Here is an 18,196-nt window from a genome sequence, read left to right as displayed (position 1 = left end):
TTTGGAAAAACTGAATCATTCTGATCACCAGATCTCAAAGCTTTAAGAAAGGCTCTGAGGTTTCTTGAAAGATCGTGATTATCAAAAATATGAATCTAAGGATTAAACTACTGCAACACATTTCCAAAGTTTTCCCTGAAATGCTGCATGTGGTAATTGATAACATGATCTCATAACTCCATATACAGTCAAAAGTCTTTAATCTGGACTCGTTGGGACTTCGGCGATTCTGGATTATCGGTTTTTCTGGATTATAGATCATCGGTTTAAATCTGGTAAGATGGCATGCAGAAATTATAAAATTAAAAATATGAGACTAATTTATGAAATAAAGAGCAATTATGATCTAAAGGGTATCAAAATTTACAGAAAAAAAAAGCTTAATATTTATTTGTTTACTTTATTAAACATTTCTTTCACACGCGCATGCGTAAAGCATACATTACGTATAGTCGAAATTAGAAAATTGCAACCAGAAAACTATTTCAGGTGTATTCGTGATATTTATAATGAAGAGGAATTTGATTTAAAATGTATCAAAGACGGAGTACATCGAGATGAAATACTACATTTAGTAAGGAATTATAAGCTGAATAAAATAAAAACATCTGCTCTGAAGATGAGGATAGTGCTGACAAATCAACTTCCAGTTCATTGCGCACCGCGACGTCCCCCCCCCGCCCCGCAGAGCAGCGTGAAATTGATAAACAGATTTCAGAATGGTCAGAGAAACAAAGGATATGCCTTTATCCATTTTTTGCAGCAATTCCACTTTTTGTTTGATGGACATCGAAACATGCTTTCACTTTGTAGATCCTTTGGCAGCTCCAGAATCGCAATTTTTTTTTTGACATAATCGAAAGTTCAAGCTTACTTTTATAAAATTGCTTTAACAGTCTGCAAAAAATAATAAGCCGGATCTAATTAGAAGAATAAGGAACAACGCAATCTGCAACATTAACTGAAATAGACAATTAGATAATTTTAGCTTAGCTTATACCGTCCGTTATACATTAAACGCGCATGCGTAAACTTATTATGTGCATGTGCATAATGCGTTTACGCATGTGCAGAAAGTTTGTAGCTTCGAGGTCCAGATTAATGACTTTTGACTGTAATAAGGATTTATCATTTAGGATATAGCTTTATATGTTTAATTTTGTAAAAAAGCTCTGCGATTGGATCCTAGCAGAGCCCACACTCTTGGCGCACCCACTTACATAGCGCGTATCGACGTGTACATGGACAAAGTCAAGGGAATGCGCAATGCCAAGTTTGTGAAATTTTTTTACTTATTTTCAAGTTGGAGATTCTGAGAAACGCGTGAAGCAGTGGGTGATTCTGCACTTTTTTTGTGTTTGTCGCTATGGGCTCTCCTAGGATTTTACCAGTTCCTCTTATATACTTTACATAGTTACATAAAAGAATCACTTTTCACTACATATTTCCTTTGGAAATAAAAATCTGAAGTGTTTTCCCCCTTCAAAAATCTTTTCATGATTTGAAAAGCAGATATACTGAATTTCATTTGAACTAGTTTGTTAGAACACTTCCTAAAACTTTTGAGTACTGTTAGTTTGATTATAATCACCCTGCTCTTATTTTCGAAGGTGTACTGGGGTATTTACGAACATTTTTATTCCAAATGTTGTTTAACAAATTCTGTACTCACAGATATTTGATACATTAAAATTACAAAATTATGTGTAGTAAGGTATCATATAATAATGTAAAAACCACAATGTCACTGCTAGCGATGTTTATAAACCTATTTTTAAATAACATAATGTAACTGCGTACGGTAACATTATTATACAAATACTGAATATACAATTAAATTGGAGGTACAATAATAAAAGAGTATAAAATTTTTTCTGAATTAAAATTACGTCAAGTTACAATTATCTCTATAGTCAACAAATATACCTTTCCGGTTCATGACAGTTAATTGTTTCTAAAGCATCTACGAATGCCGCAACATCCGCGGAACAAACATATGATGTAGAACCTGTAGCTTCCATGATTCTGATTAGTAATTACAGAAATAAATTCATTCACACAATCATAACAACAAACTACTACTAACAGAAGACACGGACTAGTACGGAGTTTTTCCTTTCTTTTCCCATTAACGTGTTGCCATATAGAATAATTTTACTTTGAAAACACATAAACATTCAATGAAATGACACGGCATTTTAAATAACGTCTTTGAAGGTAAGCTCAATGTTCAATGTATATTTATTTTATGAAACAACGAGATGCTTTTCTTTTAGTAGGCATATATTTTCAATGAAATAAATGGACACAAATCGATTTCATCATTACATGTAAAAAAACTGTAAAGCAGCTCATATTATGCTCAACTTAGTAAGGGCATAATGTAGAGTTTTTAATTCTGTGTATATTTAAAAAGGCGAACTGTCTGAAAAATTCTTGAAAAAAGTATAGTGAATAATGTTCGCTCGAGCTTTATGAAATATGGAGGGTCAGCATGTGTTTGTTTGTTCCTCGGATGTAGCTGCATTTGTTGATGCTTTGGAAACAATCGGCTACCCATCTGATACTCAAAGGTATCACACGAATTTTCGTGTTATTTTAAAATGTATATAATTAGCGGTATTAGCATTTCTAAGTAGCAGATACGGTCTACTCAGATTCTTTTGTTTGTGAACCAAGTTAGATAAGAAAATAATGCAAGGTCATTCATAAAAAAAGAGTGCATTTTTAAAAAAAGAGTTAGTTAATTTGGAAACTTGCATATAAACTGTCTTATGTTTTCAGAGCGCATTGCATTTGTTTTGTAGCACTCATGCTGTTATATTAAAGGGAGTTATCAATTTGTTTTGGAATTCGTGTGCAGAAATTTAAACTCTATTCAGGGCTGTTAATTTCTCAGAAAAGTTAGCACAAATAACTGAGGTTTTTAGAAAATGAAAATTAAAGAAAAAATTCCACAAAGTATATCTGTGAATGCAAGAGTATGTGTAACAATTACATACAAAATGAAAACAATAAACTAAGGTTAGTTTGAAAGTCAAAGTTTTGTTCATATATGCAATAAAATTAATTTATATATTTTTGTGTACGTTTTGTTTTAAAAATGTATATAGTAATTGAAGAGCTATAATCTTGTTGGTACTTTTCTGTTTCGCCAGCGCAAATCTCGCCAAGCAGACTTTATTGGCGACACCGTACATAAAAAATGTACACATAACAAATGTTAGTTCTAAGAATTTTTATTTTGAAGGCATAAACATTTTAATAGCATTTTAAAATTTTGTAAAACGCCAATAAATAAAGACAATAAACTTGTAAAAAGACATTAATTTAAGAATTCACTATATACTTTCATGGTTTAACATCCTGATTCGCCAGTTCGTATCACGTGACCTCAAGAGATCTCATCTCATGTAAACTATGCTACAAAAATCTAATTCTCTCAGTAATTATCTACATTAATTTCATGTTAAATCTTAGTTTGGAATACAGTCAAAAGTCTTTAATCCGGACTCGTCGGGAATTCAGCGATTCCGGATTATAGATCATCAGTTGAAATCTGGTAAGATGGCACGCAGAAAATATAAAATTAAAAATATGAAACCGTAATTTATGAAATAAAGAGCAATTATGATCTAAAGGGTATCAAAATTTACAAAAAAAAAAAAAAAAAAAAAGCTTAATATTTATTTGTTTACTTTATTAAACATTTCTTTCAATGTAAGTTGTTTAAGTGTCTTCGTTTTATGTGCTAATACTTTCTCTTTAATTCTATAAACAGACATAATTTCTTGTTCAGTTACAAAGTTCCGCTGTTCAAGTCCTATAATTGCAATGTCGAGAATACCGACTAATTTGTCAATCAAAATTTTTCTTCGTTTTCAATAACCTCTCTGTCTCTTTCTTCACTATCGGAAGCGGTACATCGAAACTTGCTTTCGCTTTGTAGATGCTTTGGCAGCTCCAGAATCGGAAACTCTTTTTGACATAATCGAAAGTTCAAGCTTACTTTGTATAAAATTGCTCTAACAGTCTGCAAAAAATAATAAGCCAGATCCAATTAGAAGATTAAGAAACAACACAATTTGCAATATTAACTGAAATAGATAATTAGCTAATTTTAGCCTAGCTTATACTGTCCGTTATGCAAAAAACGTGCATGCGTTAACGTATTATGCGCATGAATGCGTTTACGCATGCGCATAAAGTTTGTAGCTTTGAGGTCCGGATTAAAGACTTTTGACTGTACAAGTTTAAATGCAAGAATTGTTTCAATTCATACGAATAGCTTACTCAGAAATTATGTAAAACTGCAGTGTTTTACTTCGCTGGTGCATTCTATTAGAATTGATGAATTTAACCCTTGACTTTGCCTTTGGTGAGCGGTGTGATTGCTTCCTAATTGACTTAATTACCGCGATGGTCTTAGGGCATAAAATTGAACTATCTGATAAAAATTCTATGTAATTATATGCCAGTATTGAGAAAAACAATCAATCTGATAAGAAATGGCTGCGACTTGTTTTGAAAATGAGGCGTAAAAGTTTACCTGTGAGAATATTCCGTTTGGCATCAGTTGTACCATTATTGGCGACTTTATCGCCTGCGCCGGCAAAACGGAAAAGTACCATCTTGTTCTTCATTAATTTAATAAAAGAGATTTGGTTCATTTTTTTTAGACAATGATACAGGTTTTCGTCAAAAAGAGCGGTACTTATGTATTAACGCAACCAGGCCAAAATTTGCATAAATCAACAAATTTGGCAACCCTACGTGTTATAAAGTATGTAGTTTTTCGTAAAGAAATTACTTTTCTTACTGGTTAGATTGAATGCCTTGAAATACTTTAACTATGGGTATTTGGGATCTGCCTGCGAGTGAAAAAGATGCTGTTAAATTGTTGCAGGGATATGGAATTATACCGAACGAACATACTTGTAAAAATTCTCATAAAATGAAACTGTATTTTGGTAAGCAAATCTTCTGGAAATGTAACATCGAAGAGTGCAATCAACATTTGGGTGTGAGAACCGGAAATTGGTTTGAAGGTAGCCGAATTTCATTTGTGACAGCGGTGCGCTTCATTTATTGTTGTACATTATGGTAACTTGGTGATTTTTTGGCGAAAATTTGGCAACCAACTCTCCTACAGCAACCCTCTATTTTTTTTTTTCCCGCCACCATTTTGTCTTCACGAAGTAAAGACATGTTTCTTTTCTTTTTATCTACTGAACACTTCTTCCAACAATCTACTAGCCGAATTACACTTATGCTAGAAATTTTATCTAACAAAACTGCTTAATCATGACAAATATTCACTGCAAAATTGGAAAAAGTGCACAATACCATACTCCTTACGCGTTTTTCAAAATAGCACATACACATAAACCATGTACACGTCGACTTACTTTTACTTAAAAAAAATCCCAGAATTACAAAAATGGCATTGCGCACACTCTTCACTATATCCATGTACACTGCTTTTTTCTCATAAATTAGAAAAATTTCACAAAAATACATGACAATTTTCTGAATCTTTAAACCCGGTAAAAAGAACATATATGAAATTACCTGATCACGAAAAAGTATATACCCTTTCCAAATATGAACATTTCCACGTATAAAATAAATAAAATATCCAAAAACTTTTACCTCTAAATTATCTATTATAAACGTCACCAACGAATTTATACCTCAAACATTACAAATGGTTACAAATACTTAGTGTCAAATATTTAAATTATTTCCATGCACCTTTACTTCCACTGAAACGCATACCAAATTCCTACAAACATATAATTCACAAAATAACTATCATTTAATTAAAATATAATTAAATTCAAAAACACTACTTAAATATAAATAAGCACATGCATTAAATTAATAAAAATTAGCTTACAATCCTAATTACTTTAAACTAAATCATTGCTAATAACAATTTTCCAATAATACCATAAAAATAATATCCTCAAATAATTAAAAATACTAACTTACCTAATCTTCTTCAGGATCTTGATTACGTGGGCGATAAACTTTTCTTATTTCTTCCGCTAAATAAAAAGCAAGCGTATGTGCGCCTGTTTCAAGATCTTTAAAATCATACTTATAGTTGTTCACAGCAAGGTACCAGGTAAAATAAATAACTTAATAAAACATCTGTACTTCTATATCGCACAACCTTAAAAAAACACTTGTTACTACTCCTTTCAATTCCACTAAATACCCATTTCGAATTCACTTTAGTTAGGGCCATGGGATCCAAAAATTAACCAACACTGTTTCACACAACACAGAATAAAGCTAAATACAAAATTTCCAGATTTCCCCCCTTTTCCGATTAAAGAACCGTAATTCGTCCATTAATATTACATGACATATCCCATGATTTCTCATTTCCCTCACACAAAATAATGCGTAACCGGAACTGAGTACTGCTCACATTGTTACCAAAGTCCCAGGTAGTAACCTTTATCGCCTCCAAAATGTCGCCAAACTACCAGTTACCATATTCTAAAGATCAGCCGTTAACCTCAATTAAATTTTGTGCAGAGGAGATGGGAATTGCTGACAAAACTGTTATATATTGGAATAATTACATGCGGGAGATATGTGCCCTTGAAATGGATGAAAAAGAAAGAAAGCAAATAGGCGGCAAAGGAATAATTCTGCAACTTATTCAAATTCGAAACTGGAAGGGTTTAACTGCTATTTTATATTTTAAAACAAAATAATATAAAAAACTGTATTAAAAATTATCTGTAATTAATAAATGTACATTTTCTTTCTATTCATACTTTTTTACTCAAACTTACAAATCGTACCAACCTGGTTGCGATAATACGTAAGTACCAAAAGAGCAAGATTATTTCATGCAAAGGAGAGGGCTGGATTTAGACTTGATGAGACCCTAAACTGTTTGAGATACGAGGCTCTTTATAAAGGATATCGTATAATTTTTGGGAGTGTGGGGGCCCTAAGCTGTGTGCCCACAAGAGTGTGGGGGCCCTAAGCTATGCACCATTGCAAAGGAGGGGGAGGACTGGTATAACTCAGAATTTTGTACTTGTGATAGGTGTTTATTATGATACATTTAAGGAAAAGGGATGACTTCTGATCAATCATCATTTGGAGATAGTGTATGTTAGTGTATTTTAGAGAAATTTTGTTCTACAGTATTCCCAAGTGAAAATTATTAAAGCTATGAGTTGACGTGAACATAAATGAATAAAAGACTTTCTTCATTCAATAAACAAGCTGCTGCATGTGTAGTAAAACCTCAAGAAATGTTAAATTCTGGATATGTGAAAATTCCAGGTAGGAAAGCATATAAAAATGGAATTCACATTAAAAAAACCAAATCAATAGGAAAAATTTCTGCTTTAAAATTATAAAAACAGTCATCTGATTTGTTACCAATTTAATAATTAAAAGCTTACATTTAAATTTATATGAGATTTCGAACAAAAAAGTACATTTGAACTTCTTATTGTTAAGATTTAAATTATTCGTGAGTAAATAAATGACATAGTTCAGGCTGAACAATCAAATATATATTGAGAATATTTAGGTTACATGAAAGCAAGCAACCGCAGCAATCCACACCAGATAGGGACTAAAACGACAACACCACTGTTGCCAAACTATAATGTAAATATTGGGATTGGCACATGTATATATTTTTAACACACCCCTTTGCCAGTCACACTATGAGCAAGATATTTACATACTCCCATCAAAAATTAATCACAGAATGGTTGTACACATTAACAGAAGAACAATATAGCTGCTATTACATGTGTAAACACTATTGACCTCTACTTATGAATTGTACCATTAAATGAACATATATGAAGTTGTACTAGGAAACACAATGTTTACATAGAAATAATTAAGAAAAATTTGTACTTGGGCTTCTTTCTGGAGTTTTAAGTCAAGTCTCTACACTTACAACCATAATGGTTTATGTTCAGTCATAAACTTCAAAGGAGATCATTTTTACATGCAAGTCCCAGCATAGTTCATGCCACGTAAAAGTTTTTTCGAGGTCTGCTTAGTTAGGAGATCAGCGAGATTGGCTGGATGGCACATGATCAAAAACAATTGCATTTTCTTTCACTAGGTCTCTCAGAAAATGAAATTTAATATCGATGTGCTTACTTCTTTCAGAAGTAACATGGTTCTTGGCTAAGAAGATTGCTCCCTGTTTGTCGAATAGCACTTTTTGAGGTGAAGCGGCTAATTCACTACAGATTTCCTTGATCAAATTTTTAATCCATAAGAATTCCTTGGCAGTGTGACACATTGCTACATACTTTGCTTCTGTCGATGATAAAGCTGTTGTGGATTGCTTCTTGCTCGACCATGAGATTGGAGCACCTGCGAATAGCATTATATAACCACTGTAAGATTTACGGTCAGTTCTGTCACCTACCAGTCAGCATCTGAATAGATTTGAAGTGGCTCACCTGTCTTCTGGAATTTCAACTTTCTGTGTCATGTTCCCTTTAGGTATCTTAGAACGTGCTTCACACCTCTTCAGTGTGTTTTTCATTAAATTTGCTCATATAGGTGGAAAAATAAAGCCATGTCTGGGCGAGTACCATAAGTCAGATAAAGGAGACTTCCTATAGCTTGTAAGGGCTTTCCTTGCTGTTTTCTTTGATTTCCTCCTACTGTTGTTCATCAACCTTCTTATATTTTATGCTGGGGTCCAATGACATGGATGCACATTTTGCTTCAGTCATTTTAAACATTTCTAGGATATCTGATACATAAACGATTTGATCTAGTGTGTATGATCCATTTTCTTCTTTGCATGGATAAGGTCTGGCTTGGAGGACCTAAGTCCTTGACATTGAACCTTTTCTTGATGCTTTCCTTGAATTCAATTATCTCTGGCATGTTTCCAACTATCAGGAGGTCATCAACATAAACTCCAATTATGATGTTCTTCTCATGAGAAAAATAAATACAAGGGTCTGCACTTGATCTTTTCAATCCATACTGGATCAGGAAGTCATTCAAGCAGGTATCCCATGCACATCCTGATTGTCTGAGGCCATAAATGCTTTTCTTCAGGTGACAGACAAGGTGTTCTTTTCCTTTCTGAATGCAGCTCTCTAGCTGTACCATATATATGTCTCCTTTTAGAACTCCATTAAGGTATGCAGCTCTCACATCCATTTGGTGAACCTCTAGGTTTTTCTCTACAGCTGCGGTGCCCACCAGCGGCCGAGCGGTAAAGTCGCTGAACACTGGTAGTTCGGTCCGAGGTTCGAATCCCATAAACAGGCTGGCTGCATGGGCATTTTCGTGGTTTTCCCCATGTGTAACATGTATATGAGCCAGTTTCCCTTAGAAAGTCCTCCACGAAGGCATCCCTCCCCTTAGGCAGATAGCCCTCGAGGCTTTGCCATAATCACACACACACACTCTACAGCTACAGCAAGCAATAACCTTATAGATTTAAGTTTGATGAGTGGTGAAAAGGTGTCTTGAAAGTCCACTCTGTGTATTTATAGATACCCTTTTACCAACAATCTGGCTTTGAACTTTGCTCGGTTCTCAATCTTGTCTTTTTTCTTACAAAACAACCATCTGGATGGTAGTACCTTAGCTCCTAGTAGTTTCGTAGTTAGTTCCCAGGTTTGAGCTTGAGTGAGGTTCTGAATTTCTTCCTCCATGGCTTTTAACCACAAGTCAGCTTCGGGTGATTTCAGGACATCTTTTAGAATTACTGGGTCCTTTTCTTCAGATTGTTGTATGTCTTGGGGGTACAGATAAAAATCTTCTAAATGTTTAGGAATTCTGGTGTTTCTTTTTTCACCTCTTTCACTCCCATGGGTAGGATTTCTGGCTGCTGCTTTGGCTTCAGGGTCTAGGTTGTTATTAATGTCTTGTATTTGTGTAACTGATTGGCCTTCATCTTCATAATCTGGGGTATTTTCAAGTTGTAGGTCTGGACATCTTTCAGAATTTTGATTAATCGGGTCTGTATTTAGAAGTTGGGTTTCATCTGAGTAATTTACATCTGGAGTTATGTGATCTAGAAATGAGTCACAAGCTTCTGTTTCAGGTAGGTTCAGGGGATATTCTGATTCAAAGTCTTCAATTTTAAAAGTAGCTTCTTCTGCAGGATTATCACACTTGCTTAGTTTTAAGGGGAAAACATTTTCTTCAAAAATGACATTTCTGCTGACAAAAAAAAAAAAAAAAATGTTTCTTCTTTAGATCATACAATTTGTAGCCCTTAACTCCTTTAGGATATCCCACAAAAACACGTTCTGTAGCTTTAGGATCAAGCTTGCTTCCTCTTGAGTGTGAGCAAACATGGCTCCAGGCTCTGTATCCGAAAACTCTGAGGTGGGCTGTTTTGCTTCCAGACCCTGACCATCTTTCCTCTGGAATATCGTCATCAATTGCCATATGGGCGCTTGTTGTGGAGATGGCCACAGTGGCCATTGCTTCAGCCCAAAACTTGTGATTTGCTCCGGACTTGATAATTAAGCATCTTGTCATGTTTATCAATGTTTGGTTCAGTCTTTCTGCCAAACCATTTTGTTGGGGTGTATCAGGTACAGTTAGTTGTCTTTGGATCCCATGCGCAGCAAGGTACTTATCAAACTTTTCACTTATATATTTCCCACCATTGTCATTTCTCATGAATTTGATTTTTCTGTTTTGGAGATTTTCTACCATGTAACGGTACTCCTCAAATTTTTCTAGTACTTCACTTTTGGCTTTCATAGAGAATGCCATGGTATAGTAAGAAAATTCATCCGTGAAAGTCAAAAAGTAATTTGAGCCTCCAAAGGAAAGGGAAGAAATTTTACCAGCACATCTGAATGTATAACTTCTAGGATGTCTTTAGCTTTTGTACTAGCAGCCTTTCCAAATTTCATTTCCCCTGGATACAGACTAGGCAAGGAGCATTTACTAATACTGTTGATTTCAGGTTTCTGCCGATGGGGATAATATTTTTTGTTTTACGAGAATGTGGATGACAAAGTCTATGATGCAGCAAGTCAGCAATTTGTTTTTGTAACATAGGCAGTTGTCATCTTTTCTTCGAATATGAACAGTCTTCCTTTTTTTTTTTCACCAGATAGAAGAGTGTCTCCATTCTTACCAATCACTTTGGCTTTTTCTTCAACAAATTCTACTTTTAAGCCTCTTTCTTCAGTTGTAAAAATGGATAATAGATTTCCTCCTAGTTCTGGAACATATAGGACATTATCAATAGTGATGTTTTTTTCTCAATCTTCTTCTCCAACAGAAAATAAAATATTTCCAATTCCAGTGACCTTTATTCTTTCTGAATTAGCAACTTCAACTTGAGATGTATACTTCTTAAGGTTTGAGAAATTTCTTTTATCAGAAGTCGTGTTCTGTAGCTCCACTGTCTAAAATCCACATATTACTTTTTCTCGATTTTTCTTTGTTTGCTAGAAGTGCAATGTTTGTCTTGAGGTCAACTGCAGTTTTAGCACTGTTTTGGTTCTGATATTTGGCCTCTTCACAATTTTTAGAGATGTGCCCCCACTGACCACAGCTGAAGCATTTAGTATTTCTTCCTCTGTCAGTTTCTTCTTCATTTGGCCTTTTAGCTGCATGCTTCTTCATGGGTTTTCCAAATGCAGGCTTCTTCTGGTTGATGGCAAAACTTTTAGTGTGGAGATCTTGTTCTTCATGATACACTTTGGCTGAACTCTCATTTCTAACTACAGTCAAAAGTCGTTAATCCGGACTCGTCGGGACTTCGGCAATTCCAGATTATCGATTTTTCCGGATTATAGATCATCAGTTTAAATCTGGTAAGATGGCATGCAGAAATTCTAAAATTAAAAATATGAAACCGTAATTTATGAAATAAAGAACAATTATGATCTAAAGGGTATCAAAATTTACAAAACAAAACAAAAAAAAAAAAAGCTTAATATTTATTTGTTTACATTATTAAACATTTCTTTCAATGTAAGTTGTTTAAGTTGCTTCGTTTTATGTGATAATACTTTCTCTTTAATTCTATAAACAGACACAATTTCTTGTTCAGTTACAAAGTTCCGCTGTTCAAGTCCTGTAATTGATGTGCCGAGAATACCGACTAACTTGTCAATCAAAATTTTTTCATTTTCACTAACCTCTCTGTCACTTTCTTCATTCCTTTATCCATTTTTTGCAGCAACTCCACTTTTTGTTTGATGGACATTGAAACGTGCTTTCGCTTTGTAGATCCTTTGGCAGCTCCAGAATTGGAAACTCTTTTTGACATAATCGAAAGTTCAAGCTTACTTTTTATAAAATTGCTCTAACAGTCTGCAAAAAATAATAAGCTGGATCCAATTAAAAGATTAAGGAACAATGCAATCTGCAACATTAACTGAAATAGATAATTAGATAATTTTAGCCTAGCTGATACCGTCCGTTATACATTAAATGCGCATGCGCAAACATATTATGCACATGCGTAAATGCTATGCATGCGCAGAAAGTTTGTAGCTTTCAGGTCCAGATTAAAGACTTTGTACTGTAGGTGTAAAATCAACAATGTTTTTATCTAGAATGTTTCGGTTTGAGATCTATGCCAAGCAGATACGCAGCTATGGAGCCAAATTATGCTAAATTATCGTTTCCTCAATAACGAGGTATTTTATTTAGTGCCGAAGGGAAATTAAGAATCTGGACTCTTTACGTGTTTCATCTACTAAGGGGGTATGAAATGCGATGGTAAAGCATTTAAAAAAATGTTGTTGACGGTTTTGAGGTCTAGATTTTAGATCATTCTGGATATTGGACGTCCGGATCTCGAACTTTGTACTGTAATATATTAATAATATTATGAGCTGTATAATGGCATTACAAATCTGTCATTTATTAACATATTAAATTTTTCAGGGTAGAAATTTTTTTCTGAAATTTCTAAAATATTCTGTAGTTGAATGCGAGATAGTCAGATGCTTAAAGTACTTTGGTTAAAATTCCTTTAAAATCTTAAGTCAAAACCCAAGAACTGTTTTTATGAAGGACCATATGAGAGAATTTAGGATACTTACACATTATCCACATCTCTACTAAAACGCAACAACTCTTTACAGAGTTTGTAAATTGGCATAAAATATTTCTGTGGTTACTTTTGTGTGTCAGAGGCATTATTCTGTTCATAAATAATAATAAACATTTTAGAAGAAACAAAGAATTTTGTTTGAACATTGTTTTATTAATAAAATTTTTGACATCATTATTTTAAATTGGAGTTTCTTAAACTATGGTTGGGGTCACGGGACTTGCAGTAATGGGTCGCCAAAAATTTTAGCAATTTTTATTTTCTTTAAATTATTATAATTTTACAATTACCAAATATTTTTACATAAGAAAATAGATAAAGATAACGCAATGCAGACAAAGGAAAAACAAAAACCATTCGACACATCTTTTTTATAATAGAAACATTCATTTTACTTTAAAATTGAAAGTCAGTGACCTAAAATAGCAATAGTATATTACAGTATAGGTGAAGAAACTGATAGTTTCACTCAGGTGTGTGTTGGGTTTGTGCAAAGCTCATGGGAGCCCCACAAAATTTTCGTAAATATTAGGTGGCCCCCACACCAAAAAGTTTAAGAAACCCTGTTTTGAATTAATTTTCCTTTTTGTAAGTTAATAATAAGATATTTTAAGACATTTACTTATATTTATTCTTAAATTAATGAATAAATTTGTAAGCTTTTTTCCCTCTAATTTCCAGCAATGAAGTTGTGGACTCTTCAGAAGCTGTGCTTGAAGAATTTACTTTGAACAATCCAAAAAGTGTACAAGCAGATGGAAAGATTCCTACGAAACGATTTCGAACTAATCCTAAACAGCAAAAGGAAGTAATTGAAGAACTTTTTGATAAGCAGAAAGCTGTTGTGACTGAAAGATCATTTATGAACTTGAAAGGTAATAAAAGATTTAAGAGTGATGTATGGAGTTGGTTTGGTGATATTAAATTATTAATAAGTCGGAGTGAAGCAAAAAAACTAAAGATACCTTATTACATTAGGTACTGTGGTGGTGAACAGATGATGCTTTCAAAAATGTTTGTAGCTTGCTTTAAATGTACAGCATTATTTATTCACAATAGTCAAAAATCTGGTACTTCCACACTTCGAGCACACATGAAGGTATGTTCAAGACCTAAATCCAGAAGAAAAAGAGGCTCACCAACAATAATATTCTTCCCTAGTAAAACTAACAACACTTTGAAAGACATTGCAATATCTGATTTTGAAAAACATTCGACACAAGACCACATTATGAATTTTATTTTAAGTAGCCTTAGCAATTTTGATATTGTTGAGAATACAGAATTTCAAAATTTACTCCAAATGTGCATTACAATAGGTGCAACTTATGGTGATGTAAATATTGAAAGTATGCTCTGCCCTCAAGAAAAACTGAGTGACTTTTTATTGAATGATATGTATATAACTAGTATAAACCACTTTTATACAGAATTTCAATATATATATGGAGCATCCTATAACATAAATGTGTGGGTAGAGGAAAATAAAAAGCATTCATTTATAAGCTTAATTTGTTACTATTCAACAATTTCTGGTGAATTGAGGTCAATTGTTCTACACACTGATGAGTTTCCATATGAATCTAAAGTAGCAAATGATGCTAAAAACTGGTTTATTTCATTTATTCTTAGTCAACCAGTTGTCCCATTTAAACGATTGATAGTAACTGATAATCATTCAAACATGGTATTGGCTTTCAGTGATGAACAGTGTATTAAATGCTGTGTTCAGAATTTGAATTCTGCATTGCAAAAAGTTGTTAAAGGAGGAATGTCAAATGTACAGCCTACATACCAGGATTTTGTAAGTTTAGTAAATAAATGCATTAATTTAGTTACAAACTTTGGACAACTTTCAATAGAATCCAAGTTGTTTGAACCTTTAAAAATTCCTCCTGATGAGAATTGGTCTTCAATATTGCAATTATTAAAATCAGTGCATGATCATTATGAGGAAATTTTGAGCATTCTTAATCAGAGTGGTGAGATACACTTATTATCTTTTGATAAATATGCCATTACAGAAATAATTAATTTCTTTCGTTTATTTGAGTCTGCTCTTCTTGAACTTTCTAGCATTTCTGAACCTACACTGAATATTGTTATACCATGGATAATCAAGTTAAAAAAACATTGTTTGCCTCATAGCTCTGATTCAGCTGCTATCCAACATTTAAAAAAAAAATTAAGTATTGAAATAGATGAACATTTAACAAAAAATGTAGGTATGTTTCATCGGATTGCAACCCAGTTAGACCCGAGGTTCAAAAAATTGATTTTTTTACCTCGAGAAGATCAGATTGCTGCAAATGTGAAAATTAAATGTCTTGTAAAAGAATGCATGGAAGCTCCTATTGTTGAAGACTTTCCTGAAAATCAGATACAAAATAATTTTTCAAATTCATGTGATCCAAATCAAGATGATTCTAAAAGTGAAAAGTCAGCTCATAAAGAATTTGACCGATATCTTGCAGAATCTTTCCAATTGGTCAATCAAGAGTTGGATCACAATCAAAGTAAATTTAACCCATTAAAATATTGGGCTCAAAACTGTGATCGTTACCCAAATCTTAGCAAAGTTGCAATGTGGTTGCTGTCATGTCCTGCAAGCTGTATTCAGTCTGATGATTCATACGTAGATAAAAACTGGTTTGTGAACTGTTGCAGGGTACATCAGAGTCCTGAACATGTAAATAAAACATTATTTGTTAAATCATTTCGGAAGCTTTAAAATTATTCAAATTTTACTAAATGTAAATAGTGGTTTTTATTATAAATTTTACAAAATTATGTTTGATTTTATTTGTGTATTTTGACATATTATCTTAATTTAAAGACGTAAATGTAGCAAAGAAGCACATCTTTTTCTAATATATTTAGAATATGATTTTAAATCCCAGCATGCTCTGCCTTTCATGAGCTAAATATATTGGAGTAAACTCGTTGTAATTTAAAATTCATGAATTTTTATATTGCAGATTTCACAAGAAGTCAGTCAGTTGAGTTATTTATTCATATGTATAATGATAAAATTAAAGGAAATATATTTATTTTTAACCCTTTAAGTGCTTACTTCAGACTTATACATTTGGAAAAAAAGTTTGGTATGGCTATAAAACTAAATACACAAAGAAACCTTAATTTGAGGTATGGTGCCTTTTTCTGTTACATGAGCAATACATAAAATCATTTCTGGTCTGTAAATTCTGGGCAGGCAGTTTAGGCAAAATTTTATTTTACAGCTCTTGGAAAGTGAATTGACAAGTGTGGAGGGCATCCTAAACATTTTGTATGAAAATAAGGCCTAACAAAAAGTATTGCTCACAGTACATAAGGAATACCTTCGTTCATATTATGATCAGAGTAAAATGTAATTAATTATCAGGTAAGCTTTTCTGTTTCATAAAAGATTTTTTAAAAGTCAAGATTGAAAGAAAATACCAAAATAGCATACCTGTTTAATGAAACTAAATTGTTAAGTCTGAAAGCGTATTTTGATTCATTCTTAAATTGGAGTTACGAGTCTGCAAGCTTTTTCAAAAGTCATCTATTTAATGCATTTTGTGCAATTTTTTTTAAACACCATATATAAGATTTCATATATTAAATAACATTACTGTTTCAACTATCATAATATCAACTTAATTTATAAGTAGCTCCAAAGCTTTGTTCTTTAGACTTCAGACATGACATCTTACATATGTATGCAAGATACAAAAAATATATAAATCAAAATTATAATTTAAACTAAAGGTCCCCTCTCTGTTCTAAAAATCATAGTAACTTCTCTGTATTGTGTCATTTCTAGATTAATCCATCTTGCATGGCTTGCACAATGCTGATGATGTGGGTGATTCGGAACCTAAACTCAAAATTTTAAGAACTAAAACCTTTTTGACATAAAAGAAAACCTTCATCTTGGCGGCATACTTTTAGCTTGAACCTCTGTGCTGCTTGGATGCTGTTTTGCTGTGCTCTCTTCTTATTGCAGCAGTATTCAAAAATGTAAATGTTCTTAAATAGGCACGATTAGAATGCCGCCAAGTAAACTTTGGCCATGAATCTGAATTTAAATAAAGATGGAATTTAATGTACCCTGACTGCCTAGTTTCGTATTCATTATGAATTAGCATTCTACACAATCAAAATTCTTCCTTTCAGTATGGATCTGCAATTTGTCCTCTCTGTGATATGATATCAGTAATTCTACCTCTTGGTGTTCCTACATCGGTGCTTCTAAAATTTGTTTTATTACATATATACAAGATTGGTACTTGGCTTATATATATGTATATAAAAGTCAAGTACTAACCTGTCCTTTCAGTTTAGATAGCATGGATCTGAGGTCAAATGATATTTGTAATAATCTTTTACTTGAAGTTATAATACGCTGCTTTTGTTGTTTAAACGAATATGAGATCGCTTGAATCCTGAAACATAATAAATGAACCTCCTTGGCTGTGAATATCATGTGAAGAATAACATACTTAGCTCGATAAAAATAAGGCCACTGAAGTCGTGGGATGTAATTAAGTTTGAAACTGAGAAGATGAGATCATTGTCTCTCAGTTGAAAGTTATTTGAATAGTTTTGAGAAAACTCCAGGGCCATTATGAATTAAAAATGTTGAATATAAAAGTTACCAATTAAGATGCAAACATGCTATAAATCAATCTATTACACATGCAAGCAAAATACAGAGAGAATGATGGTACATATAGAAAATACTGTTTTCATATACATATTTTGAAAGTGCCTGTATGCGCAAAAGACAGCTCACGTAGGAAAATAGGAAACAACTTTCATCGCCTTTCAACTTGAAATGATTCATGTTTTTGTATTGCAAAAGACAGCTTGTATGGGAAAATAGAATGCATCTTCCATCACCTAACCTTTTAATGTGCAGCCATACCTTCTATAATAAAAAGTATGTATTTTGATATGTTTTCTTAATGTTGAAACATCCTGCATAAATAAGATTAGTGAAACTAAGTGTAAATAAATCCAGTAAATGTTTTATAGACTATAAGAATATCTTCAAAGATTTTATGCATGTATTTTCCTCTGTGAATGTAATAGATCAGTGGTTTTGAAACTTTGCTCCTCAGTATCTAAAGCCCCGTTCACATGCAA

The 18,196-nt window shown here is 33.0% G+C and overlaps 1 protein-coding gene across 3 annotated transcripts; it reads left to right on the top strand.

The window, feature by feature from the left end:
* The first annotated feature begins 2,094 nt into the window (after positions 1-2,094).
* LOC118189248 (zinc finger protein 618-like) lies at positions 2,095-15,853 on the top strand. Of its 3 annotated transcripts, none has more exons than XM_085827529.1 (2): positions 2,095-2,217; positions 13,745-15,853. In XM_085827529.1, exon 2 carries the CDS (start codon positions 13,926-13,928, stop codon positions 15,792-15,794), a length of 1,869 nt encoding a protein of 622 aa, XP_085683655.1. In that variant the 5' UTR covers positions 2,095-2,217; positions 13,745-13,925; the 3' UTR covers positions 15,795-15,853. The 3 variants fall into 3 exon arrangements, with proteins under 3 accessions (XP_085683655.1, XP_035215717.1, XP_035215718.1); XM_035359826.2 differs by lacking the exon at positions 2,095-2,217 and adding an exon at positions 2,357-2,573; XM_035359827.2 differs by lacking the exon at positions 2,095-2,217 and adding an exon at positions 2,619-3,024.
* Positions 15,854-18,196: the final 2,343 nt, after the last annotated feature.

The sequence above is a fragment of the Stegodyphus dumicola genome, chromosome 12, assembly GCF_044657685.1.
Source record: "Stegodyphus dumicola isolate Sdum_Otavi_A_Nest chromosome 12, ASM4465768v1".
NCBI lineage: Eukaryota > Metazoa > Arthropoda > Arachnida > Araneae > Eresidae > Stegodyphus > Stegodyphus dumicola.
Note: the sequence above shows the minus strand (reverse complement) of the source record. Positions and strands in the feature narration are given on the sequence as shown.

Coding starts and splice junctions, on each gene's coding strand:
- LOC118189248 (XM_035359826.2), top strand. CDS start 2,482: ATGGAGGGTCAGCATGTGTTTGTTTGTTCCTCGGATGTAGCTGCATTT. Junction 2,574..13,744: donor TACCCATCTGATACTCAAAG/GTATCACACGAA, acceptor TCTAATTTCCAG/CAATGAAGTTGTGGACTCTT.